The following is a 26,462-nucleotide window of genomic DNA, read 5'->3' on the forward strand; positions in this document are numbered from 1 at the left end:
AGTTTTTTGTTTGTTAAGTTTTTGTATGTAAGCTGGTATCTCAGTATCCACAAATTGGAAAGGATTGAAACTTCACACACTTGTTCACTGTCATGATATGACCTGCAGTACAGAGGTTCAATACCTCTACTTTGCATTTTACAAAATTATGCCCCTTTTTCAACTTTTGTATTCATTCAGTTGACAAGACTGTTGAATAGTCGAGCGTTGCTGTCCTCCAACAGCTCTTGTTTGGTGAACCATCTAAGATATTTCTTGTATATTCTGTTAGCATTTAGTGGATAATGTATTCTTTACAATTTCCTTTTCCCGCTCCAAGTCAAGAATGTGTTGACACAATATGTAACATGTCAATTCTATTTACAGACTCTAGATGCATTGTTTGAGATTCTAGATGTTGAGGAGAAAGGAGAACATCGAAAAAATGAAAGGTTGTTGAATAGTCGAAAGATGCTAGTCATCGACTAGCTTTGTTCTATGAAGTATGAAGAAAGTTATAAAGACCTGGGGGGTCATTCTGTTGATTCATTGAAATTTCAACATAATACACATATATTTCTTTGAGTTCCAAAGACCTTCTATAAATTTTGACCTGCCAATCTTCATTATTTAGTGTCTTGCAGAAGTCTATGCACTGGCTATGAAAAAAAATTGCCAACTCACTTTCCCTTAGTAATGGACCTTTAAAATATTGCTTCCAAATCATCAAACCTACTGAAATGACAAATTTTAAAGTAAGTAACTCCTAGTTATATACATTTTAAGTTATGCTCCTTTTTTTGACTTAGAAAATTCGGTTTAGATTACATGTCTCCACCCAGACTGGTCATAAAGCAGAAATTATCTGTAGTTCTGCCCATGAGCTAACAAATTCTTATACACAAGTTTTTTTTTCTTCAAATTTTGGTTTTAAATATCTGTCAAGTTGTAACACAGTAGCAATTACATTATTGTATTGGATTGAAACTTTATACAAGATTTCCTTACTTACATGCTCTTTGACAAGTTAGAGAACTCTTGATTAAAATTAATTCAGATTATGGCCCTTTCTTTGACTTAAGAAAATTCAGATAAAATTGCATTAAAGTTTTCATTATTCCTGTAATATTTTTTTTGTAATAAATTATAGTATTGTTCTTGTTAAAAATGGTATTAATAATTAGGTTGACTTGAGTCAAGGTCAGTGTCATTGTTGCGAAAAACAGTTAATAGTTTCTGCTGAACATCTCAAGTTTTAATAGATCTATTGTCACAAAACTTGGTGTGTAGATAGCTAGGTCACTGTTACTAAAATAGACAAATGGTTTCCACAAACATTGAAAAACTGGTTTCATGACATTGCTGCATTTCTTCTTTTCGAAAATTGTGATTTTGCCCTGCTTTACAAAGGCAAAAGAGAGTTTGGCCCTAAGTTTGAAGGTATCTTGAAACTTAAAACAAAAGATCCTTCTACAGCTTTTGTGTAATTTTAAGAATGATATATGTGGTTTTTATTGCGATTTTGCAAAAGGTCACAATTGACGAAAAATGCTATTGTTTGTTAGGTAGATCGAAAATCATCTTATAATTTATACTGGAAAAATAACCGTGTCTACCTATTCAATATTTCAGGCATTCAGGAAGATTGATACAGGCAAAAAGGGATATCTCACCCTGAGTGATATACAGAAATTCTTCAACTCAACATTTAGACCAAACAGAGGTTAGCGTAAATATTCATACTGTTTTGGATAAACTTAATTTCTGATTTATTTTTGTTGTTGACTCTATTTTATAGGTCTCAATTTCATGTATGAAGAATTGCTTTTAGTGGTTATCCTTTATTGTTACATAATTCCCTATACAAATGGCTGGTACATACATGTACATTGTGCAATATGACCATCTGTGTTCAACACAGATTTGCTTGGTTAATAATTAACAAAAAAAACTATGTCTGTGAAAATTAATTTCTTTCAGACCTCAGGTAATAGTTTTGACTATTGACTGGCAAGCCATTCAAAAAGTGTACATAGATTGCTGGTTCATAGTTTTTGCTGTTGACCAGTCTTTAGTCAATACAGGTTTGCTGTGAGAATGAAACATATATAGATATATATTTCTAATGTCATATAATGAAATGTTTACTGAATGGCTTGCTGGTCAATAGTTAAAACTATTCATACTTAGGGCAATAGATTTTACAATAAGTATATACTCCACACAGTAATACAGTGAAGTAAAGTACTTCAAGCAAAACAAGTTACCAAAACTGCAGATACAAAATATGTTAAAACTCCTAAATAAAAGTTGGGTACTTTTAAGTCCAAAATTTGTAACTTTTACCCACAGAAGATTAGGCCTTTGATTCAGATATTTCTTTTCCAGTTGATATAAAGAAAATTCAGTTCCTTCTTTCTCACTTTGATTAAAAAGAAAATGTGATTATTTTCTGTACTTTAGATCCACATGACACTGGAGAGGTTGGTCCGCTACAAGCTTTCCTGGATGCAGTTTTACCAAACAAGAAACAAGAGGAGGTATCTTACGTGGAGTTTGAAGAGTATTACGAGGGTTTGAGTCTCAGTGTGGCAGATGACGAGGATTTCTACAGTATTCTCAGAAACACCTGGACTATATAGAACAGTCATATTATACTTTAGGGGTGGGGGACATATATAAATTGCCAGCAAGTGAAACATGTAACCTGCTCATTGACTTTCTATAGTATGTTTCGAAATATGAAGACTAAGTGTTTTATACAGTCTCATCAAATACATAAACTGCAGTCCGGTAAATACTATGGCTTATGTTTATTTTTCTGAAAGTTTTAATAAGAATTTAGGATTGTCTTTAATGATCATTTTAGAAATGACTAAATATAGATGGAAAAAGTTGTCGGAACAAAACTGAGAACAGCAACACTTGTATTTCAGATATCTTGGCTGAAGTAATAATAGAAACACAAGGTTAAATTCCCCTTTAATTTCTTTATTTAGGTTGTATAAAGCTCTATTAAGTATATACATTTCAAGTTTTGATGCCTTTTAAAGCATGTATACTATGTTAGTAATGCAAGAATATTATGTTAGAAAAATGATTTGGCTAGAGAAGTTTAGCTGTAAAGCTACAAGTGTTCTCAAGATAGGTTAATATAATATATACTCTGTTAGGTAATAGATTTAATAGATTGCCTTTAAATGCTCAACTAAATTATGCCACCAAAATATTATTGTGAAGCCTTATTCACCCTTCAGTTATCCTTAGTCCTAACTACCCGACTTAGTATTTAGACCTTACAGCCACCAGGATACAACTTCGCTCAAAAATAGACATTTTATCGAAGGTCATGTCTTAAATGTTTATCTTACAGAAACTATGTTAGTTAACGTTGTTACTTTACTAGCAAATTTTATATAACTGCAACACTCTAAAACTATCTTTTCCCATGGCCATCTACGTTAAAATGACTCCTCAGTTAAGCCAAAACAACCCATAGCTTCAGGTTCTCTAGAATTTATTGAATTACTTAAACTATCTAGATAAAGCTAGTATGATGTAGAAAGTGACAACAGTTTCTGTGTTTAGCATGCAGTCATAAGATAACACTAGTTACCTTCAAACTTCATACTCATTTACAGTAAAATGATTTGATTTTGTGGCCACACAATTTTTATGGTTCCATCTAAAATGGCTATTTCAATGGGATATAAATTGTGGATTTTGACCTTTGAACATAAAGTTGGGAATTTTATTGCTTTGTTAGGTTTAAGTTCATGGATACTCAGCCACAAAATCCATGAAAATTATGGATATCACAGTATATGTATATAAAGATCTTTATTTGTTTCATATGTCAATAATTTACTGGTATGACTGTCTCTGTCTCAGACTTTTACTGAAGCACAAGTTAACTTTGTTTCCTGGTTTTCCTAGGCTGGTGGTTTTAGCCTTTTCACTTACAGTCTGGTCTGGTGTCTTGTAGACAGCATATATTTATTTGTAAAAAATTGTGTGACAGGCCATATTTCTATACAAACTTACAGCATGAAAGTAGTATTTTAAGATTTGCCTCGGTAGTTTTATCAGAATTTTATTATACATACATATCAGAGATGTTTGCATATCATTTATTTGTTGTTTACATGTGCTCATTGTATAATCTGTGACAGTAATGCAGATTTCTTGGTATAACCTTGTTTCTAAATAGTTATTGATGTATTCAAAAATGTCACACTTGTAAAAAGTATAGGTTGTTTTGCTCATTGTGTGTTGACCAATAGACAAGTTGCTTTCCTATCTCTCGCCAGGGAACGCTTGGGCTTGTAATGGTTAGATTGAAAAGTACAGTTGCCTGGGGTCATTATTTTTTGTTAAGTAGGTCAATGGTCAGTTAATCAATAAAGAATCTTATATCCTGCTGCCTTCAGTTCATAAGATGATTGCATATGGTCATCAAATGTAAAGACATGTCACAGTGACCTTGAGAATGAAAATGGTTCCCCTCAATAACTAAATAATGTTTTTGCCTACAGTAGTCGAACTTCATAGGATAATTGCCTGTGGTCAGTAGATGACCCCTATTGTGTTAGGGGTCAGTAGGTGAAAGGTCAAGGCAACTGACCTCAAGGCTTAAATTGATTTCTGATCAAAATCTGGCCTATGACTTTAAAACACAAAATAGCATTTGCCAGTATGACCCCAGTTGTTTTTGAGGTCACAAGGTCAAAAGTCAAGGTCACAGCATTCAAAATTGTATTATGCAGTTGCCTCCAAAAAACATTTTAGAGGCATTTGTGTTGTACAAACAATTCTTGTTTTAAAACAATTTCTTTATTAAAGGAAATACTGAATCTGGGTTCAGTTCCTCTGTCATTTTAATAATTCTCTGGAATTTTCATTCCCGACATGGTTAATATGGTTTTTATAATATATTATATTTTATGGTGAATATATGAAAAAGGAGCCCAGAACTTGATAGTTTAAGAACAAAAACTGTGGTTTTAATAGTAGAAGGGGAGATATATACCAGAGGCAAACTCTGCTTTATTGTTTTAGTACAAATTTTGTTGTTTATGTAATAGATGGCTGTGATATAAAAGGAACAATAAATATTGTAGAAACTTTTATTGTATATTTTATATATATTGCTAATATTATAAAACCTAAGGCACATTAACAACAGTTGTCATTGTAACTAGTGCATACAAATACAAAAAGAATGTTGAAGTGAAAACAGATTTAGGTAATCACTGGCAACTGAAATAAAGTGTCAAGATTTCAGTATGACTACAAGTCTGTCAAGTACTGAACTGAAAACAGCTATAAAATTGAAAACAGCTATAAAATTGTGTCAAGATGACATTGTAAATAGACACTGAGCTTTCCAAAATTAAAACCTGTGTATCTACTCACATTTTTTCAAAATGGTCATAATAATAATAAAATACAGAAAAAGGAAATCTAATAAAGTTGTGGAGTTTTGTATTTTTGCGTGAATGATTGGAACCCTAGTGTATTCCCTGATGACAAGATTGGGAGAATCTTGTAGTTTTTTCAAGACCCATAAAGCTGTAGGAAAATTTGTCCAAATGCGGTATTCCCTACTGCATGGAAACAAGAACAGAACTTTATTAAGAATATTATGACTTGAACATAAGCAATTCCTTGTTATGAAAATTAATCTTTGGATTAATTTTCATTCTTTGACTTTATAGACATCTGACAAATCAGAATGAATCAATCCTTACTTTATTCCCAGTACTTCTTGAGTGGAAACTGTGTGCAGATAGAAGTGGTGATCTCTTACCTAAACCTATTTTACCCTAAAATCAAATAAAACGTATGAGGATCTTTAATAAGTATCACATTAAGTAACATCTTAACTATCACAGCTGTTTACAAATTTACCCTAGTTAAATTATTATCACAGTATAAGCCTAGCCATGTAAAAATATCTGTCACAGCTTAACAAAACGTCTTCCATTACAATGTAGAGTCTGATTTACTAAGACTCTCACCTAATGAGAAACAAAATATGTCTTTATGAAGAGGTGTTTGCTATTTCAAGGTGTCCCTTGTCAGAAGTTAAACTGTTTGTAAAAACTCTTAACTGCTGAAAAACCTTACGAAAAATGACTGTAATCAATACATGGTTGCATAATAATAGGAACATCATAAGTTGAGTTTTAGAAAAGCATTTAACCATAAATCTATCAATTTTATGTAAAATTGTGATTTGTAGAACTATCATAGCTTTCATGTATATAAAGATATGTGCAATATGAAATGAGCAAATAAATGTATTATTGCAAATTTTAGGACTTGAGAAAAGGCAAACACCAAGAAACACTTACTCAAAATAATATAAATATTTGCACCCAAAATTTTCAAAACATTCATATTTGTTATAAAATTGACATGTCAAAATAACATTCAATATAAGGACAAAAGAAACATAAATTTTAAGGACACTGTAATAAATGTACATAAAACAGCCCAAAATATGTCTAAACAAGAAGCTGCATTCAATAAACGCTTGATGCCCCCGGTGGCATCCTTGTAGATACAAAGCAACCCAAGTCCAAAACGAGGTCAATTTTAAGGTCAAACTGAGGTCAGGTGATGTCTGAAGATGAGGAATGGTCACAGGTTACATCTGCATTAGTATCAATTCATTCTTGTAAGGGGTATTGATGCTAGACGAAACGATCCCATTTGGTTAACCAAGAGATGGCCCATATAAAGCAACGCAAGTCCAAAATGAGGTCAAGGTCAAACCGAGGTCAAGTGATGTCTGAAGATTAGGAATGGTCACAGGTTACATTTGCATTAATGTCAATTCATTCTTGTAAGGGGTATTGATGCTAGACGAAACGGTCCCATTTGGTTAACCAAGAGATGGCCCATATAAAGCAACCCAAGAACGAACTGACAAAACAATCACTATATGCCTCCCACATCAGTAGATGCTGGGGGCATAAAAAAGAGAAAGATTTGTTCTTCACTTGTACACTGACATTTATGTAGGAGAACTTGAAAGAAAAGGAAGGCTAAATATAAGCTAAAGTTATATTAAAGGCATTTAGTTTTAGATAAAAGCATGATTCTTTCTTTTGTACTTAATAGCAAAAATAGAAATATTGCTTTTCACATTTCTGTTTTATGTTACATTCTGTTGAAATGCTGACAAAGCCGATTTTTTTTTTCACTGGCATGAATCATTAGACGGCACTGGAACAATGTTGCTTCTCCCCTTAAAAAATGTCATTTTTAAATTCTAATATAATCATCTGTCTAAGTTTTCATAAAGTTATGCATTTGGAGAAATAAGTGCATTTTCTATAAATATTATTTTGCCAGATGAATCTATCTGGTAGTAAATTATATAGTATATATTATGTTGTACACGACGTACATTGTCTAAGGTTGATCATGGTAAACTATGTCTGGTTTATCATGGTACAGCCGCTTGTGGTGCCTCTCCAGACTCTGGTAATGGATCTGCCTTTTTAGGTTTTGGATTGTTTATTTTAACTACCTTGCGGGGATCTCCTGCTCCAATTGGTCTGAAAATAATGAAAGCATGTCTTTATTAAAGAAAATAAATACATTTTCAATGAAGTACAAAATACCTGTAAAGTATTTCTTGAACAAGGTTTCTGTTTTGAGTTACCCGGTTCATCTATTATCGTATATGCCATAATGAAATTTGAAACTTCTAAATATTCAACATTCCCTATTTTGAAAAAGAAGTAATTTCTGCGCATGAAAAGTAACCACTAATTAAAATTCTGACACTGAGGTATCATGTGTTGTAGTACAGTTGGATAAAATGCTGTTGCTGATGTCTGTAAGCATTCACTGTGAACATGTTTATATGCTGAAGCAATATGTCAAACAGGCAAGCCAAAGCAAGTATATGAATAAAGCAGTATTGCTGTTTCTGAGCTTCATATGCCATTTTCTGCTTTAAGTTTTTTCTTCACAGAAGGTTTACATAAAAAAATTTCAAGCCTTTTTAAACTGAAAAGAATGTCGAGATTGCAAATGTCATTCTTATTTGATTGTTTGGATGGGAATTGTGAAAACATTGTGTCAGCCAAATGTGCAAAAATATCTTTAACTATCATAACAATAAGTAACAGTAGCCCAAATTGTTGGTCATATAACTTAACACTATCAAGTAACAAAGCAAATCAAAAAATATGTAAAAGTGACAACAACATTTATAAACTGCAAAGACATGAACATATTACATACTTCTAAAAATAAATGAAAGCAAAACAGCATAAAACATTAGATCTGTTTGTGTCTAGTGTTCAACTAATAATCAAAATTTTAATCTGGGTGATTGCTGCCATCTCTTGCCAAGCAGTTATGTCTTCATAAGGTATACGGTGAGTAAATTTTAAAACTGACTATAGCAGATTGAAATTGACTGTAACTAAACAAACTTACAAAAAATTGACTGTTTTGCAACAGTTTAGGCAAAATCTTATGAACAAAGTTGGGTACATGTTTACATAACACCAGTTCAAAGTTTATATATATATCATACAAAATTTTGGTTTACATGAAAAGTTCACAATTCTAATTGTAGCAAATTTAGGAAATAAACTTTATATTAAAACTCTTTTAGCCAATCATCACTCAACAGATAGGATTAGGGTAACACTCTGAGTATATATTGATAAATGCAATTTTTTTCCAAAGGATTAGGCAATAGGTGGGACAAGTTCTAAGCCATTTGTATGGAATCTTTTTATATAATAAATATTTGCAGAAAAAAATACATATGCACTGTGCTTGGTTAAAATGGCTCAGATTCAACCAGTGTGATCTGAAACAAAGGTTCTGTTATATAAAGCACACTTTACATTTTTCTGCGGCAGCGGGAGGCAATAAACTTCAGTGAGGTGTTAGCAAATAATGCTGTAACACCATTATCATTTGTTTGCATTATGTTTCATGGATAAGAAGTGTATTTGAAAAGAATCTTTTACTTCTATAACAGAATGTATGAAAGATTTTATGACAAAAAAATATGATTACTTAAGTGTATGATGAGTTGATAAACCAGTAAAGAGTACCTGCATACAAATTTAGGTACTGTTTTATGCTTTTGAAAGAAGTCAACTTATGCTCATTTAGCTTTATCTAAGGTCTAAAACTCGTGCAAGGCTGCAACCTGCTTCTTTTGGAACACACAGGTTTCAGAAGTTCAATATAAATCTACTGTACAGACAACAGGTCAAAGAAACTGAGAAGGCGTGTGTAATTATGCTCTTTATTTTCTGTCTTATTCATTTGGCAACAAGAACCATGAAACTCGTGCAAACAAATTAAAATGGTAATACATGTGTAAAAATGTTAACGAACAAGGAATTTTTAAAACCTGGCTTGATGTTTTACCTATCTCTCCTTGTTAGTCTACGCCTTGCTTGGCTATCAAAAATAAAGTAACACAATATACAACTGCACAGAGCTGTGTACAGTATGGTCAAACTTCGTTAACTCGAACTCGTCGAGACAGACAGAATTTGTTTGAGTTATCAGTAGTTCAAGTCATCAAACAATATACATTATACAGGGATTTTGCCGGGACCTGACAATGAATTAGAGGGTTTGAATTATCCGAGTTTGAGGGAACGAAGTTTGACTATATAAACATACATAAAATATACATAAAATCTATAAAACATGTACACCAACAACTACTAGCTTATACTACATCACTGACAAGCTGGAAGCAAAACAAGGATATTAAGACATGGTAACAATCATTTTACATTCACAGGGAATATATTTAAACTCTCAGTCACTCATGTAAAGTCAAGGTTTATATACAGAGCTGTAGACAAAGTTTTGAAGCAACCATTCCATTACACTGTGGTATGCTCTAGAAACTAGAGATGCTTTTGAGAAAAGCGCATGTCTCCCACAACTGCCTAATCATCTGAATAGTAGTATATGAGTCAACCATTTACAAAGACCTCAACTGCCTTATCAGACTATGAATGCTTTTATTATCTAAAACAAGTTTCAAGGGTCATAATTCTAAAGTGCTTGGTCCAATTTGGTTAGTTATCGAACTTGGCCGAGGACTTATTGGCAAACACAATTTGTTCAAGTTTGGTGAAGATCGGATGAGAAATGTTCAACTTAGAGTGCAGATAAGCTTTGTGACAGACACACAGACAGGAGTAAATCAATATGTCTCCCACACCACTGTGTGGTGGGAGACATAATTAACTCGAGTTTTCTTGTAAAACCGCTACAAGCATGCCACTGACAAAGTTCTAGTTAAATCTTTATACCTGTTTAAAGCAAAAACCCAATGACCCTGATTTCTGTTATTTGATCAAATAAAAATAAACCAACAGAAAGTTGATTTATATCTTAACAACAAAGCAAGGTAACAAATTCAAGATAATGTGATAATTTACCTTTCATAAGTTTCTCTTGGCCAGTGAACAAAGTATGAGAATGTCCATGCTCTAGTGAGGCCCTGACCGTGTCTCAGTTTGTCTACATGCAATCTATTCTCTAGATTATAGTCACGTCTGGCCAGGGCATCTGTACGTCTCTTCTCTATCTCTTCTTGCATTTTGATCCTGGCCTCCTGCTCCAGTTGACGAAGCTGTAAATTTAAATATGACTTTGTGTTGATAATTTATTTAGACCCAACAACAACCTAAAACTTTGCAAATTCATATTTTTTTAAAGTTTTCTGCAGCAGTATTTGATATGACAATGGCTGCTATACCAAGATGTTTGCGCCTGTGGAAACAGTCATACCTGCCAACAACATATGTACCCATGCAGTACAAATAAGCTTTAATCTTTATGTACTAGCACAACCTAACAAAAGTAAATCAGCCTGACTGGACTGCACGCTGTAATCTCCATGGCAAGAGGTTTGGTGCCCATATAAATCAGTCTAAGTGCCCCAGTGGCTTTTTTGCCACTCAACATTCTATGCCCTTTCATGTTCTTTCTTCCTGTGCAATTGTGTCTGTTTGTTACATCTATGTTCTTGTTATTTCATTCATTTGTACATTTCAATACATTTACTCAGCCTGTAAGCACATGTATACATGTTTTCCTATTTCCACTTGCAGTGCAGTATGGGTTGCTGCATTCATTGAAGGTGACTTTTCCTGTAAGAGCTTTGTCCATGTTTTTTTTAGCAAAGTCTGCTTTTGAAGTTATTTAAGGTGGAATGCGCCTAATTTGAAGTTCTTCGGTTCCGTTTCGAAATTTTGTTTAATATAAATTTCAGCATATTCCTCATAGAATGCATATTTTACTTTTTTGATATTTCTGTAACTTTTTTCTCTACAAACCTTCAAACACGACCATTGACGTCTATTTTTGATGAACCATAATTGCACATCCGTCAGACTGTTTTCTTAAATCGTTCTGTTCAGTCAACAAGTATCGATTTGCTTGTTTCTCATCATAATTTCATTTAAAAATGTCTTTGAAATGGTGTATAATTTGTGGAGATCATTTTAACGTTGAAGTCGATATTTACGTTAAAGTGACGTCAGAGCGACAAATATATGATGTTTAGTTTTGAATAAAAAGTTTGCGTTAATCTTGTCTCATGTAAAAACCAAATGATAGAATTTGACAAAAAACTAACATGATCATGAAAATTTTATTTTCTGTCAATTGGAGGAATAAAATTATGGGGTCACCGAATTCATTTTCACGTAATATTACGTTACGCTATACCCCTACCCCCCAAAATCACAAGATAGCGCAACTGAGTTTTTTTTTATGTATCTCCTCCTTTTAGGATAAACTCTACTATTTTATTTTCCTAGTAAAATTAAATCAAAATAGCCTTTAAAACTCTGTTACATTAGCGAAATAATTTCTGTGTAGAACTCAGATTTTAATGTTTATATGATATTTGATATATGAGAATGCGACAAAATCAACACCCCGTTACCCTTTGCGCTGAATTTCATTACTCTACTCCAACCCCAGATATAAAATATGTAATTAAATGGATTTTCTGATTCTCGTGATCAAGACAAACTCATCTTTAACCTATTTAAGAAGAATTTAATCAAAAGAGGCCTTTACAACTATTAATGATTTCATTCAACGCTACAAGTGAAATGATTTATCTCGCAAGTTAATGATAATACATGAAAACTAATGTATTGGTGCACATTAAATTGTTAACATTTACAAAAATAAATTTTTAAAAAAATGACAGAATATAATAGTGAAAATCCTTTATTTGAATTATCTCAACCTTTTAATATTAACAGGTACCAGTATAGAATTCAATCACAGGCCGCTATTTTCGTGACGTATTATCTTTGCGTAAAAAAATGTTACGTAAAGAATTTTATGCATCTAATAGAACTGAGGCAAACAAATATAGGCCTACATTATTATATGCCATAAATGTCTTATTAGTTAATATAGGTGTATTCTTAATGAAGCAGATTCGAACAACAACCAGTCGTAAGAAAATAATACATTTACTGGGGTAAACAGAACCTGGCCAACCTCGGCACTGTACGAAAAAAGTAAAACGTAGGTGAAAATGAGAAATATTCATTTTAACATAACACATAACTCGGAAAAAAGTGCTAATACAACTTTTTAAAATTTAGAAAGCCTTTATGTAATTATAACATCATGTTCAAGTAAAAATTATTTTATCTAACTTTATTACAAATTTTACGGTTTTGGAAATATTTCGATTGTTTGGAGAGTAGTCGGACACACCGATTTTGGATAAAGTGAATCCTCCTCATAACTGCTGGAAAACAGCATATTTGTTGTAAGGAGGCTGTTGCTCTGAAAAGGTTAATTTATTTAGCAACTTGGCTAGATAGAAACACCATCCTTTGCAAAGAGGTTTTAGCTCTCCGGAGATGTGTGTACAAATGTTATCCTTGTATTCATAGACACATAACAGAAACATATTCCATACATAATACTGTTTCCTAATATTTGAAACATAAGAAACACGAGTAAAGAAAACATTCCATGACAAAAAAAAGAACGAATATATTTTTTAGCTCTGTTTTTCTATGTTACTGCGGGAAGTTAACCTAACCAGTGTTCGTGGATTCTGTATTCCCAACAAATAACTTCTATCTTCACCACATAAATCAGAGGTGGAGGACGAATGATTTCGGACACTTGCCTTCTATCAAATCGTCATGCCCTACCCAGGGATGGAACTCGCGATCCATAGATCTGCGCTCCTACTGAGCTAACCTGGTGGGGTAAAAGAAAGAAACAAAGCAGCGGTTGTGACTGACACTTGCTGTAACTCAACGAAACCTCTCTTATATCATGAATACTGAACTTGTAGAAGTTATGATTTATTTCCAATAGCGTCTGTGGTATAAAGTTTCAAAATAATGAAAAATTAAGTATGACCCGTAAAAACCAAATTCCACCATCAAATTATGCAATCATATGCGTGGAGCGGGTAATTTACGGGGCAAGCCCATGGTAACTTATCTCATGGTCAGACGTTACTAGGGAGGTGAAGTAAGAAACAAAATAGTAAAAATGTAAGATCTCGGAATGTGCGCGCGTGCGTGTGTGCGTACTTAGGGAGGGTTAGGGATAATATTATGAAAAACAAGATACAAACAACCTTTACTCCCTTGGAGGGGCGGTTGAGTCAAGGGTCATATGTCTGAAATCACAACCTTTAGAATATTTGAATCTGCTGTATAATATTGATCAATGATATTGTACAATAATGATGCTTTCTGTCTGTGTTTCAAGTGTGAAAACTCCGAACAATAAACACAATTACATATGCAAATATTCTTCATGTTAGCAGTAGTTTACAACAGAAAATGTGTTTATTGGTACTTTGAATAAGAAATACTTGAAAACTAGAAATGTGTCCATGGGACACATATGCCCCCACTACATGACATTAAAATGACAATTTTTTCCCAGGTCAGGTGGCCATAACTCCTACAATACTGAATGAATCCAGACGCGAAACCCCAGGTGCACAACTGCACATGCTGACCAACATTCCTGTAAACTTTGGTGACTCTAGGTCAAATACTTTTGGAGCTATGCACAACACAACATTAAAATGACCAATTTTTAACTAAGTCAGGGGCCATAACTCCTACACGACTGAATGAATCTGGACGCGAAACCCCAGGTGCACAACTGCACATGCTGACCAACATTCCTGTAAACTTTGGTGACTCTAGGTCAAATACTTTTGGAGCTATGCACGACACAACATTAAAATGACCAATTTTTTACTAAGTCAGGGGCCATAACTCCTACATGACTGGATGAATCCAGACGCAAAACCACAGGTGCACAACTACACATGCTGACCAACATTCCTGTAAAGTTTTGTGACTCTAAGTCATATACTTTTGGAGCTAGGCACGGCACAACACTAAAATGACCTATTTTTACAAAGTCAGGGGCCATAACTTCTACATGACTGAATGAATCCGGACACGAAACCCCAGGTGCACAACTACACATGCTGACCAACATTCCTGTAAAGTTTTGTGACTCTACGTCAAATACTTTTGGAGCTAGGCGCGACACAACATTCTCGGAAGGACGGACGGACAGACGGATGGGCAAGGGCAAATCTATATGCACCCCCCCAAAGTGGGGGCAAAAAAAGCTTTATCATATAGAAAGTATATCTAAAGCGACTTTCAAAATTAACATGATCAGTAATTTAATCAAAGTTGCCGTATTAGCTTATGTAATACATTCTGCATTCAAACCATTTCTCAATAAAGTCGCCAATTTTACAGTTATAAGGACCTCTTTTGAAAGGAAAACTCTCTTTCTCACATTCCATGATTCGTTTTACACCTGTAGTGAATAACTGATGAATGAGAATGTAAAATACTAAGATTTGTAAAGAGGTATATCGGGAAAGACAGCCAGATTAAGCTATGCTGTTATTTGGGGGTAGGGGTAGCGTAATGTAATTTTGTGCGAAAATGAATTCGGTGACCCCACATTTTTTTCCCTTCAATCGACAGAAAATAAAGTTTTTATGATCATGTTAGTTTTTTGTCAAAGTCTATCGTTTGGGTTTTACATGAGACAAGATTAACGCAAACTTTTTATTCAAAACTAAACGTCATATTTGTCGCCCTGACGTCACTTTAACGTAAATATCAGCTTCAACGTTAAAATGATCTCCACAAATTATACACCATTTCAAAGACATTTTTAAATGAAAATATGATGAGAAACAAGCAAATCGATACTTGTTGAACGAACAGAATGATTTAAGAAAACAGTCTGACGGATGTGAAATTATGGTTCATCAAAAATGGACTTCAATGGTCGTGTTTGAAGGTTTGTAGAGAAAAAAGTTACGGAAATATCAAAAAAGTAAAATACGCATTCTATGAGAAATATGCTGAATTTTATATTAAACAAATTTCAAAACGGAACCTAACAACTTCAAATTAAGCGCATTCCACCTAAATAACTATTAACTTTCAAACAAACAATGATATAAAGGATCCAGGAGAGAGATTATGATATATACCTCTAACAATCGTTGTCTCTCGGCCTCTCTCTTGGCCTCCTCAGCTTCCTGCATTTTTCTTCTCTCCTCCTCTAACTTGCTCTGTTCCACCTCCATTGCAAGTCTTAAACAAAAGCAATTCAATGTTAACATAAACCTTAAAGTTAACTAGCTCAGTTTAAAAGATTCTTATGGAGTGACTTCATTTGAACAATCATATCACACATTACATTACTTAAGTCCATGCTCATGGATGCTACAGACCAAGTTTTATGAATATCTCTAAAGTGAGAGAGAAAGATGTTTTTTGTTATTATCTGTTTTAGCTGTTGAAGCCCTTAAAAGGAGCCAGGCAGAACCATCTGAACAAATTTAAGAGAGGTCCATACAATAATGCCTCAGACCAAGATAAGAAAAGATCCATTGAGTGGTTCAGGAGAAGAAGTTAAGTTTTATTCTTTTGAAGTTTTAATGACCACTACGTGCTGTCAAGTAAAACCACTTGAAGAAAGCTTTAGAAATGTCGTAGGATCTAACCAATTTGATGAAGATCCACCAGTAAGTTTATAACAAAAGTTGTTTAGGTTTTCTTATATTTTTAGCTCTGGCTGTCACTTAGAAGCCAAGCAGAAACATTCTGAACAAATCTGAATGAGATCCGTACAAGCTTGCTTCATACTGACTTTGATAAAGATCAATCTAGTGGTTCAGGAGAATAAGTGCTTGAAAGGTTTTTTAATATAAGCTCTTGCAGCCCCTAAAATGGCTAAAGATCATCTAGTGTCCAGAGAAAAGTGCTGAAAGTTTTTAATAACTCTTGCAAGCGCTCAAGTGGCTAAAAGATCAATCTAGTGGTTCAGGAGAATAAGTGCTTGAAAGGTTTTTTTACTATAAGCTCTTGCAGCCCCTAAAAGTGGCTAAAAGATCAATCTAGTGGTTCGGGAGAATAAGTGCTTGAAAGGTTTTTTTACTATAAGCTCTTGCAGCCCCTAAAAGTGGCTAAGCTGAACTATTTGAACAAAACTGTGAGAAGACGCTTCTGACCAAGTTTGGAGAAATTTCAATCTTTTGGTGCTTGAGAAAAAGTCACTTAAACGCGTTTTTTTTTCTCTATTTTTTGCAGCCCCTCAAATTTGCTAAGCAGACTCATTTGTATAAATTTGAGGCATGCTAAAAACAAAGTTTTGTAAAGTTCTATCAAACAGTCCATGAGAAGCTGTTTCATGTTTTTTTTCTATTTTTGCTGTTGTGACCTCTAAAAGGGGGTAAATCAAAACCATTTGAATAAAGCCTGAGAAAAGCTAATGACAGAAGTTTGGTGCAATCCTGACCAATAGTCAGAGGAAATGTTTAAGTCAAAACATAGACATCAGATGATGGATGATGTTCTGTATACCTATATTAACAGCCCACTCTGCATAAAGTTCATGTGAGCTGAAATAACTACAACAAAAGTAATATGTACCTTCTTAAGTTTTCAGCATCACGCAGTGCCTCTTCCTCTTCTCGGAGTCTTCGTCGTTCTCTCTCAGCGGCCTCCCTCTCCTCAATGAGCCTCTGCATTGCCTCCTCCTCTGCTTGTCTCTCCATCTCCTTCAATCTTTCTTCCTCCTCCTCCTCCAACCTTTGTGCTTCCCTCAACTCCTCCTGAAATGTTTATTTATTTATAATCTCTGAATTTCAAAAATATCCATTATAATAAATGAGTTATGGATGTATGGTTTTAGTTATCCATAGCCTGTGTATTGTTTCCATCTTTTATAATGATTCTGGTCAAAATTCCTTAGGCTGTGAAATTATTGATACTGTGAAATCATTAATATTTGTGGAGGACTAATTTTCGTGGATTTCATGGTTGAGTCAATCCACGAAATTTAATCCCAACGAACAAGTAAAATTCCCATTCATTTTATGTTCAAAGGTTGTAATTCATGAATTCATATCCCCACGAAATTGCCATTTCGACCAAAACCATGAAATTTCATGCCCACGAAATTAAATGATTTCACAGTATTCGTGGTGAACAAACTTTCATGGATTGGAAATTAAACAATTTCATACCTCATATCTCTCTTGTGCAAGGCGTTCTTCTTCATATATTCTTCGTTCTTCCTCTTCTCTCATTCTCCTCCTCATTTCAGCATCAGCTATCTTTTCCATCATTTCCATCTCTTTACGTCTTTTGTCCTCCATTTCTTTCTTCTCTCGTTCCCTCCTTTCCAATGCTTCTTGCTTCTTACGTTCTAAATATCAACATTAATTTTGTAATTTTTAAATGTAACTATCTGTGTATATTTTCTACATTATTACAACTCCATTGTAAAAACAGCTCAACTCTTATTTTCACCAATACTCAATCTACATGCAACAATGCATGCTATTTTGACTTTAGAGTGCTCACCTGAGTTTCATATCTCAAGTAAGTAACATTTTTGATACAGTGGTCTAAGAAAAATATCAAGCAAATTTACTTGAAAAACTGGCCTGCAGAGTAAAGAATAGAAATGTTTACCGGATAGCTGTTTTATGAAAAAAAAAACTCTGATCTTTGAATGCCAACTGTTTTAGATAAATCAAGATGGCTTGAACAATTCTAATAAAGTGGCATCCATGGAACACCTTTGGGAAATTATTCCAAAACTGGGCCAGCCATTTCTGACAAGAGCATTTTCAAAGTTTTATCAATATAGATAAACCACACCCTCTAGTAGCCATGCTTCTCAGCAAATCATGTTGGCTTGAAAAAACTTGGTTTAAGGTCACACAAGGAACATTTCTGTGAAATAATTGTACTCAGGGAAAAATGGTTTGAAGAAGTTTTTATGGTTTTCGCTGTTGCTACCATGACAATGAGTTCTGCTGGGAATTCTTTGAACAACTTATACAACCACCCAAAAAACATTCCTGGGAAGTTTGGTTAAAATTGGCCAAGTGATTTAGAAGATTTTGCTTGAGTAAAATGTTGGCAAAGGGCAGCAACTCAGGACAATGGATGGTGAGCATAGGGCAATCACAACATCTTACCTAAGCATATGATTAGGTAAATTCTTAAATATTAGCAGGGTGTATGTTCTTGACCTCCAGGAAGTGTATCTAATGCTTTGACATTAACAATATTTCTGAAATTCAGTGCTAATGTAAGGGTTTTTTACATTTGAAACTGCAGTCACTAGTATTTTTAAATTATGTTACCTAAATCAGCTTTTCTTCTAGCCTCTCGTTCCTCTCTCTGTTTTTTGCGTACATCTGCAAGAATTTCTCTTGCCTCATCTTCAGCTCTCTGTATTGCCTCTGCCTCTCTCTCCAACCTCTCCATCTCTTCTTGTAGCTCCTGTAACATGCAAGCCTTTCAGTGAGTGAATCAGACAACCAAGATGTTTATTAAAAAAGTTCATGACAAAAAGTTCTAGTTCCTTCCAATTTAAGTATCATATATTGTTTCAAAGAAAACTAATGTGTTGCTTTTGAAGATTATTAATACCAACTTTTTTGTTTGGTAAATATCTCAGGGTGTGTTTTTCGGTATAATAAAACTAATAACACATGCCTGCTTGGGTGATATGGGATACTGGCAGTCTTTGAAAAATAGTAACAGCCTTGGTAAGCAACTCAAGTGTTATTTCTTTTGTAAAGTTGACAATGTATAATTATTACCACCTGACACTGATATCACTTTTCCCAAGTTGATAAACCTTCATATTGACAGAACCTTGATAGCAACAATGATTTCATTACTAAATCAAACTCAATGGTTACTCTAGAAATTCCATATATTTGCTGCATGTGGTCATTTTTCCAGTGTTCTGGTCTTGAATTGTGTATGACGTCACCTTGTTATGACATCAAAATTTTATGACATCACTTCTGGTGGTCAATGTGTTTTTATTTCCACCTTAAGAGTCAGTACCACTTTTTACCATTAATCATATGGCTGTGTTTAGACCAGTGGAAAGGACTACAAATAATGATTTCACAATAATATTCCATATTATCCACCTGACCTTTGTTTTATATAATATTACCTTTGATCTAGCGCTGGTCAAATCATTTTGTTCTTTCAGCATTCGTTGTTTCTCTGCTATCTTTTTCTGCAGCTCAGCAGCCTCTTGTTCACGTATCTGTCATAAATAAAACACAGATCAGAAATCAGTTTTTTCTCTAAAAACTAATAATCCGTAAAGTCTGAATGCTATATTTCAACACTTCAGTCATATAGTGAGATACAATGGCTCAAATATTTTTTACCTTAAATTTACTAAAGTTCTGCAAAAGTTAAAGTTTAACGATCTGAATTAAACTTTGCATTCAACTTCTTTGCCCCTGATAATCTAACTATAAACATTGCTTTTTTCTTCCACGATAAAACTTTCATATTCTCAAATACTGTTGTTAGGTAAAATTATTCAAAATAATCCATTCAACTGAATTTACAAAAAAAATCATGTCTTAATAAGGCACAGAATAATGACATGAAAACTGAAAAATGCCATTTTCATACTAATTTAATTCAGCCCTTTATGTCAGATAAACAGTCTCTGAGACCCAGAACATTTTTAAAAGGCTTTATACAAATTCTACAATTTATCCAAATCACCAGAATTCTACCAATAACAGTGTTAGTACAGACATAGATTATCACATTATATTAAGATGACAAAACATATTTATTTTAAATAATACATGCTTAGTCTAATGGCTGCATCATGTCGCAACAGTAGTACTTAAAACCAAGAAATAATGCTGTCATAATTTGATCAAATATTTTACAAATCATAATTTTATTAGATTCAAAATAATATATAGCGCAAGCATGTTTCAGAGAATTTAAACACTCCCCAATCTGTTAAACACCATAAATGACAATGTCCTCTTGAAATTATTTTGCAAGACATAAATTACTTCTTAGTCATATTTAGATTAATCAAAACATGCTTCTGGCACATATTATTTCTTATTTAAATGCTTTCCAGGCTTTCTTAAGGTATGTCACATGTTCACATCAAAAATTCCAACCAAATTCTTAGCTGTCTGACAAAAACTGCAAAATTTCATGTATTAGTCTAATACTAACAAAACATCTAATTTATGACATAAATTGTTATAAAAACTGGAATCAACCTGCACCAGAAAAGGCATGATGTTATTTGCTACATTATGACAAGAATCATTTATGTATTTCATTTTGTTTGGTTTTGTTCTGGGTCGTAATTTAGGTCGCATGGCAACTTTTCCTGCTTTTGATTAGGAGGAAGACCCCAAGTGACCATCTGGACAAAGTGTATGCCAGCTAGATGGTTTCCTTGCATAATGACTTGGCCAATCTAAGCCAGATTTTGAACCCACATTGGTGAGGGCAATAATATTTGAAGTCATTGACTTTAATCCCTCGGCCATAGAGGCCCCTTATATATGCCAGACTTGAAGTTTTTTTATTTCACATCTAACATTGCTATGGTTATCAGTCTGGACTTTCCATGAACACCTGCAGTAACTTTACAGCTTAAATGGTGGTTATACTATGCATTACTTCAGGTGGCCACCCTAGTTGTATCCCTTACAGCTGAATGGCTGAATTTAACCTAGCAAGGTCTGAACTTAAGTGATCAAATGGAAGTGGTCTTGATAACCAGATCATAAAGGCTTCTAAAGCAAGAAATTACACTTAAGATAACTTTTGTCATGATAAAAGTTCAAATTCATTCCTAGGATATCAAAGATATTTTGGTTTAAAGAAAATTCCCTCTAAAAATTCCCTACATATAAGCAATGAACAAATTCAGGGCAGGGAAAAATAGTTGGCGCAAGTCACTACGAACCTAGAAATAAGTTTTTAACAGCCTTATATCTACTTTAAGATTTATGTACTACCCATGTAGAAGATACTTAAGGTCTAAATAAATATATATCTGTAACTACACAGGTGCTAATTAAAAGTATTGTTTTACCTTCAGGTATTCAAGGTTCTTAGAAACAATAGATAATGTATATAGTATAACTGGTCAATGTGATTTAAAACAATATTCAGAGAACATGAGAAAGGTTCAGATTTACAGTAGAGGACCAATAATGACAATTTGTACTTTGTGTACAATTACATATTTCTTTAATAATGCTATTTTGGCATCCCTTCAGATGTAAAGCAGAATTACTTTTTCATAACAACCAAAAAATGCTGAATAACATTAAATGCACTGCATTCAGGGAAAATATGTAGCTTGGAAGTATATGTAATACAACACTTTTACGATCAAACCATACGGAAAATACAAAACTTTTAAGGTCAAACCATAAAGAATTTGTACAATACTCTCCCCAGTATACCCACCTTTTTCTCTTGTTCATGTTTCTCTCTTATTGCCTCCCTATCTAATTCCTCCGGAGATTTCTCCTCAACCACCTGCTTGCCCTTCCCAGGCTTCTTGGCTCCTTTTTTGGGAAGTTTACCCGCTGGTTTCTTAGCCTTGCCCTTTGTTACAGGCTTTCCATCCAGTTTACCTTTTGCCTCATCTAATTTTTGCTGTATAAATCAATACATGGTTATTGCAGGTAACTGCTAAGTAGCTTAGCAAATTTTTTATCATCCTGTTATATTATCTTACAGCACCACAGATTATTCCCTCAATTTACACAAAAACTACTGTAAGTTATTCAGACCAGACTCTGCCCTTGCACATGATGATCATCGTTATAGATCTAAAATGATATTTAGGCGGACATTATTTTACAAGAAAATCGAAAATTACTAAATTATGGAAAGTTAGGGTTGTTTTACAACAAAACGCAACAACATTTTTGAACATAACATTTTTTATTATTACTTGAAATTAAAGCAGATCGAGTGATAAATAACCCTGAAACAGAACACTGTAAAAGAAGTGACTAGTGTACGGTTACCTGGAATGAGTGATAAATATACCTGAAACAGAACACTGTAAAAGTAGTGACTGGTGTACGGTTACCTGGATCGAGTGATAAATAACCCTGAAACAGAACACTGTAAAAGTAGTGACTGGTGTACGGTTACCTGGATCGAGTGATAAATAACCCTGAAACAGAACACTGTAAAAGTAGTGACTGGTGTACGGTTACCTGGATCGAGTGATAAATAACCCTGAAACAGAACACTGTAAAAGTAGTGACTGGTGTACGGTTACCTGAAGAATTTGCTTGGCCAGCTCAAGCTCCTCCTCTGTTAACCCCTCACCTACAGCCTCGAGGGTCGGTCCGGAAAGGCTCTCTCCAACCAGAGCTGTCACTGAAAATAATTTGATAAACATTATATTCACCTCATTTTGGAAACAACACTGACAATTTATTTCTGTTTTCATAAAGTAACTATATATATAAGCAAGTGTAACAAATACATTCCTACAGAAGAACCAACTCTTTGTACTGACCACTGAAAAAATACCTGCCAGAGTAAGGTCAATGTTCAAAGAAATACTGAATATGCCAGTGAATCTCCCGGCAAAGTGTACATACTTGTTTATCAGTGGATCTACAAAACTCGTGTTCAAAAACAACATACATACTGTAACAATTGCCTGAATTCTTTATTTTCAAGATGTGCACTGCCCACTATCCAGTAATGTCTATTCCTCAAAAACCTTCTGTTTGAAGGAATTTTATGACAAGTGTAACATTATTTAACATCTCATATTTTTGATTGCTTAGATAAATCAATCTGGTATATCCTAAATTTGTAAAAGCCCGCATTTAATTGATTTACATATTTCCAAACTTCAAAAGGCAAATATCATATTGAATAATTGTGCACTTTTGGACAGTAAAATAAAAAAATTTATGTGCCTAAATTGGCATCTTGGAGGAATTATCTGCCTTAGATCAACAGTCTGGTCAGCGATCAGGTGGGTCGGAATGTGCATATTTAAAACTAACGAGATAACCAATAAAATCCATTAACTGGTACTCCTCAATTTCTGCACTTCATTGAACATAAGGAAGTAGTAACAGGAGTATAAACCATGCACCAGGTCATGGATGGACTACAGTCCGAACCATGCACCAGGCCATGGACGGATTAGTAGTCTGTCCAAACGATGCCCCAGGCCATGGATAGACTACAGGTTTAAAGTGACAAGGCAGTCTGAAAGACAGATATATCCCCCACCACAATGAATAGAGAAAGGGTTTATGGTATTGGGTGGAACCATTAAACATTCAAGTTGTGACCTTGACCTTAAGCTGGGCGGGCAGAATTTTATATTCTGCACATTGTCTTGATAAGGGGAATATTACAGCCAAGTCATACTAAAATCCTTCAAGGGGTTTAGGAGATACAGAGCAGACATAAAATGAAAGGCTCAAACCTTTGACCTTGAGTTGTGACCTTGACCTTAGGCCGACATGGCTGAATTGTGAGTTCTGCTCATCATTCTGATGAGGTGATCATTTGACTTAAGTTTCTTGAAATTCGTTCAAGGGGTCTAGGAGATACAGAGCAGACGCAAAATGGAAGGCTCAAACATTTGACCCAGAGTTGTGACCTTGACCTTGAGCTGACTCATGAGTTCTGTACATCGTCTTGATGAGGTGATCATTTGACCCATTAGTTTCATGAAAATCCTTTCAGGGGTTTAGGAGATACAGAGCAGACACAAAATGGAAGGCTCAAACCTCTGACCTTGACTTGTGGCCTTGACCTTAGGCCGACATGGCTTACTCATAAATTCTGCACATCAACTTGATGAGGTGATCATTTGACTCAAGTTTCATGAAAATCCTTCAAGGAGTTTAGGAGATCTAGAGCAGACACAAAATTGAAGGCTCAAACATTTGACCTAAAGTTGTGACCTTGACCTTGAGCAGACATGACTGACTCATAAGTTCTGCACATTGTCTTGATGTGGTAATCACTTGACCCAAGTTTCATGATTATCCTTCAAGGGGTTTAGGAGATACAGAATGGACACAAAATGGAAGGCTCAAACCTTTTACCTTCAGTTGTGACCTTGACCTTGAGCAGGGGTTCTGCACATCTTCTTAATGAGGTGATCATTTGACCCAAGTTTCATGAAAATCCTTCAAGAGGTTTAGGAGATACAGAGCGGACACGAAATGTTACGGACGGATGGACGGATGGCAGGGGATTAAAAACCCTCTAAGAAAATCAGCATTAATTTTCCTAGCGTATAGTGTATCTGATATAAACATTTAACATATAGAGGTAAAAGTGTACTAGCACTCCTGACATGTTGAAAAATTGCTTTTTTATCAGAAAAACTATAGAAGTCTATAACTGAATATAATATCAAAAGGGTTAGTAGTCCAATTTTGGCATACAACTCTAATTCAATGCATTAACCAAACTAATACCTTTTACTTAAAATCAACCAACATGCATAAACACTCAGCACACAATATCACAGGCAAGCACATACATATACACATATTATATATATTCTGTTCTAGCCATTGGTTACTTGCCATATCACAGGTAAATAAATTATTATATTATTGCATCCATTTTATTAATCAAGCTATCTGAAAATCTTAGCAAAGACTCCAAATAAAAAACTAGTTACCAAACTGATATATCAGGACATGATTGCAATCAAGAACAAAATTGTTTCATGTGGAAATTCACACACTTGTTTCATTATCAAAATTATAAAAAAAATCCAAATAATCAAATAGGTTAATTTCATAGTCTTATAACTGGGAACTGGTGATTCTTATGTAATAATCAATATTACAATTTTAATTGATATCAGTCAAACTGGACGGCAATCATATAACAATATCAGTGGTAATTCATCACAGACAATTTCACATAAATTCCACATACCAAAATGCTGTAGAAAGAAGGAAAAAAGACACAAACAGTTTAAAAACATCATGTGCAAACAGTGTACCCTTCCAAACCTCCTAAGGTGAATAATAGCACTGCCAAAAATATTTTACATGACTTGACTCCATTTATACCTTGGCCATTGTTCATTCATTATACTGATACTTTCACTGGTATGGAATACTGTGAAATCATTATAAGGGCTCAATTGTGTACCCTGTTTTCACCAGGTACACCAATTCTGACCCATTTGTACTTCTTTCAGTCGGGCTAGTTGCATGTGCATCAATTCAGTACACATGCTTAACATGCCAAATAGCCAGATCGAAACACCATGGCGCATTAATCCGTATACCAATTACATAATCGGGATAGCCCGGTGTTGTATGAATCGAACCCACCTAATGTATTGATGTTCTTGGGGGACTAACTTACACTGAAAATTGTTGCATCAGTGGACGAAATTAAATCCTAACAAACAAGTGATTTTGTTTATTTTTTCAAATATAAAATCAAACAATTCATGTCTAAAGAACCACAAAATTTACTGCCAACAAAAATTTAATTATTTCACAATATGTTTCTTCACCATGCTACTCCTGTTATTCAGTTACTTACAATAATGGTACAAAAATAACAGGACCTGACATGAAATGTCAAACTTACATATGATATGTCAAAGTCTGCAAAAAAAGTGACCCAGAAAAAGTTACTCAAAACAGTTACCCACAAGTAAGCCTACAACCAGATGATTAACTTTAAGTCTGTAATTCCTATCAGTCTTTTCCTCCTCTTCCCCCACCCCCTCCCCCACTGTTTTCTTTTCATAATTAAAAAGTACCCAACTGTATTTGAAGAACTACATTTGCTGAACATTTCCTTGAGAGTGGCCAGCGATGCCCTGTTGCATTTGCTGTGCTCAACATTTACTGGGATTCTAATCTTGCATTTCATTTTCATAAAAAGTTCAAAATTTCCAATGGCATGCTTACAAACAGAATTTGGGCAATTTTAATCCAAATCATCTGTGAATAAAAGATGTGCAAATTAGCCACTAAAAAGCTTACTGGCAGTGGGTAGTTTTGAGCAACTTTGTCCCTTTCTGTTGGGTTGTAATCTCTGAACAACTTAGTGCAAAAATCT

The 26,462-nt window shown here is 34.2% G+C and overlaps 2 protein-coding genes across 11 annotated transcripts in view; one reads left to right on the top strand and one right to left on the bottom strand.

Annotated features, from left to right (window-relative positions):
• Positions 1–5,108, top strand: part of LOC123552633 (calcyphosin-2-like) — a 33,376-nt gene extending 28,268 nt beyond the window's left edge. Inside the window, exons 17-18 of the mRNA XM_053540276.1 lie at positions 1,612–1,702; positions 2,443–5,108. Of these exons, the coding sequence (XP_053396251.1) occupies positions 1,612–1,702; positions 2,443–2,621 (270 nt within the window). The 3' untranslated portion in view covers positions 2,622–5,108. The remainder of the gene's footprint in view (positions 1–1,611; positions 1,703–2,442) is intronic.
• A 200-nt stretch (positions 5,109–5,308) lies between these two features.
• Positions 5,309–26,462, bottom strand: part of LOC123550900 (calponin homology domain-containing protein DDB_G0272472-like) — a 61,373-nt gene continuing 40,219 nt past the window's right edge. For 8 of the 10 annotated variants that reach the window (XM_053540275.1, XM_053540269.1, XM_053540274.1 and 5 more), the window contains 11 exons: positions 22,663–22,763; positions 21,834–22,025; positions 21,454–21,471; positions 19,531–19,626; positions 18,701–18,839; positions 17,570–17,751; positions 16,974–17,155; positions 15,530–15,632; positions 10,428–10,621; positions 9,394–9,426; positions 5,309–7,547 (listed from right to left, as the gene is read on the bottom strand). In XM_053540275.1, coding sequence (XP_053396250.1) covers positions 7,436–7,547; positions 9,394–9,426; positions 10,428–10,621; positions 15,530–15,632; positions 16,974–17,155; positions 17,570–17,751; positions 18,701–18,839; positions 19,531–19,626; positions 21,454–21,471; positions 21,834–22,025; positions 22,663–22,763 — 1,352 coding nt within the window. In that variant the 3' untranslated portion in view covers positions 5,309–7,435. The remainder of the gene's footprint in view (positions 7,548–9,393; positions 9,427–10,427; positions 10,622–15,529; positions 15,633–16,973; positions 17,156–17,569; positions 17,752–18,700; positions 18,840–19,530; positions 19,627–21,453; positions 21,472–21,833; positions 22,026–22,662; positions 22,764–26,462) is intronic. The other 2 variants (XM_053540266.1, XM_053540268.1) reach the window with 2 other exon arrangements.

The sequence above is a fragment of the Mercenaria mercenaria genome, chromosome 4, assembly GCF_021730395.1.
Source record: "Mercenaria mercenaria strain notata chromosome 4, MADL_Memer_1, whole genome shotgun sequence".
Classification (NCBI taxonomy): domain Eukaryota; kingdom Metazoa; phylum Mollusca; class Bivalvia; order Venerida; family Veneridae; genus Mercenaria; species Mercenaria mercenaria.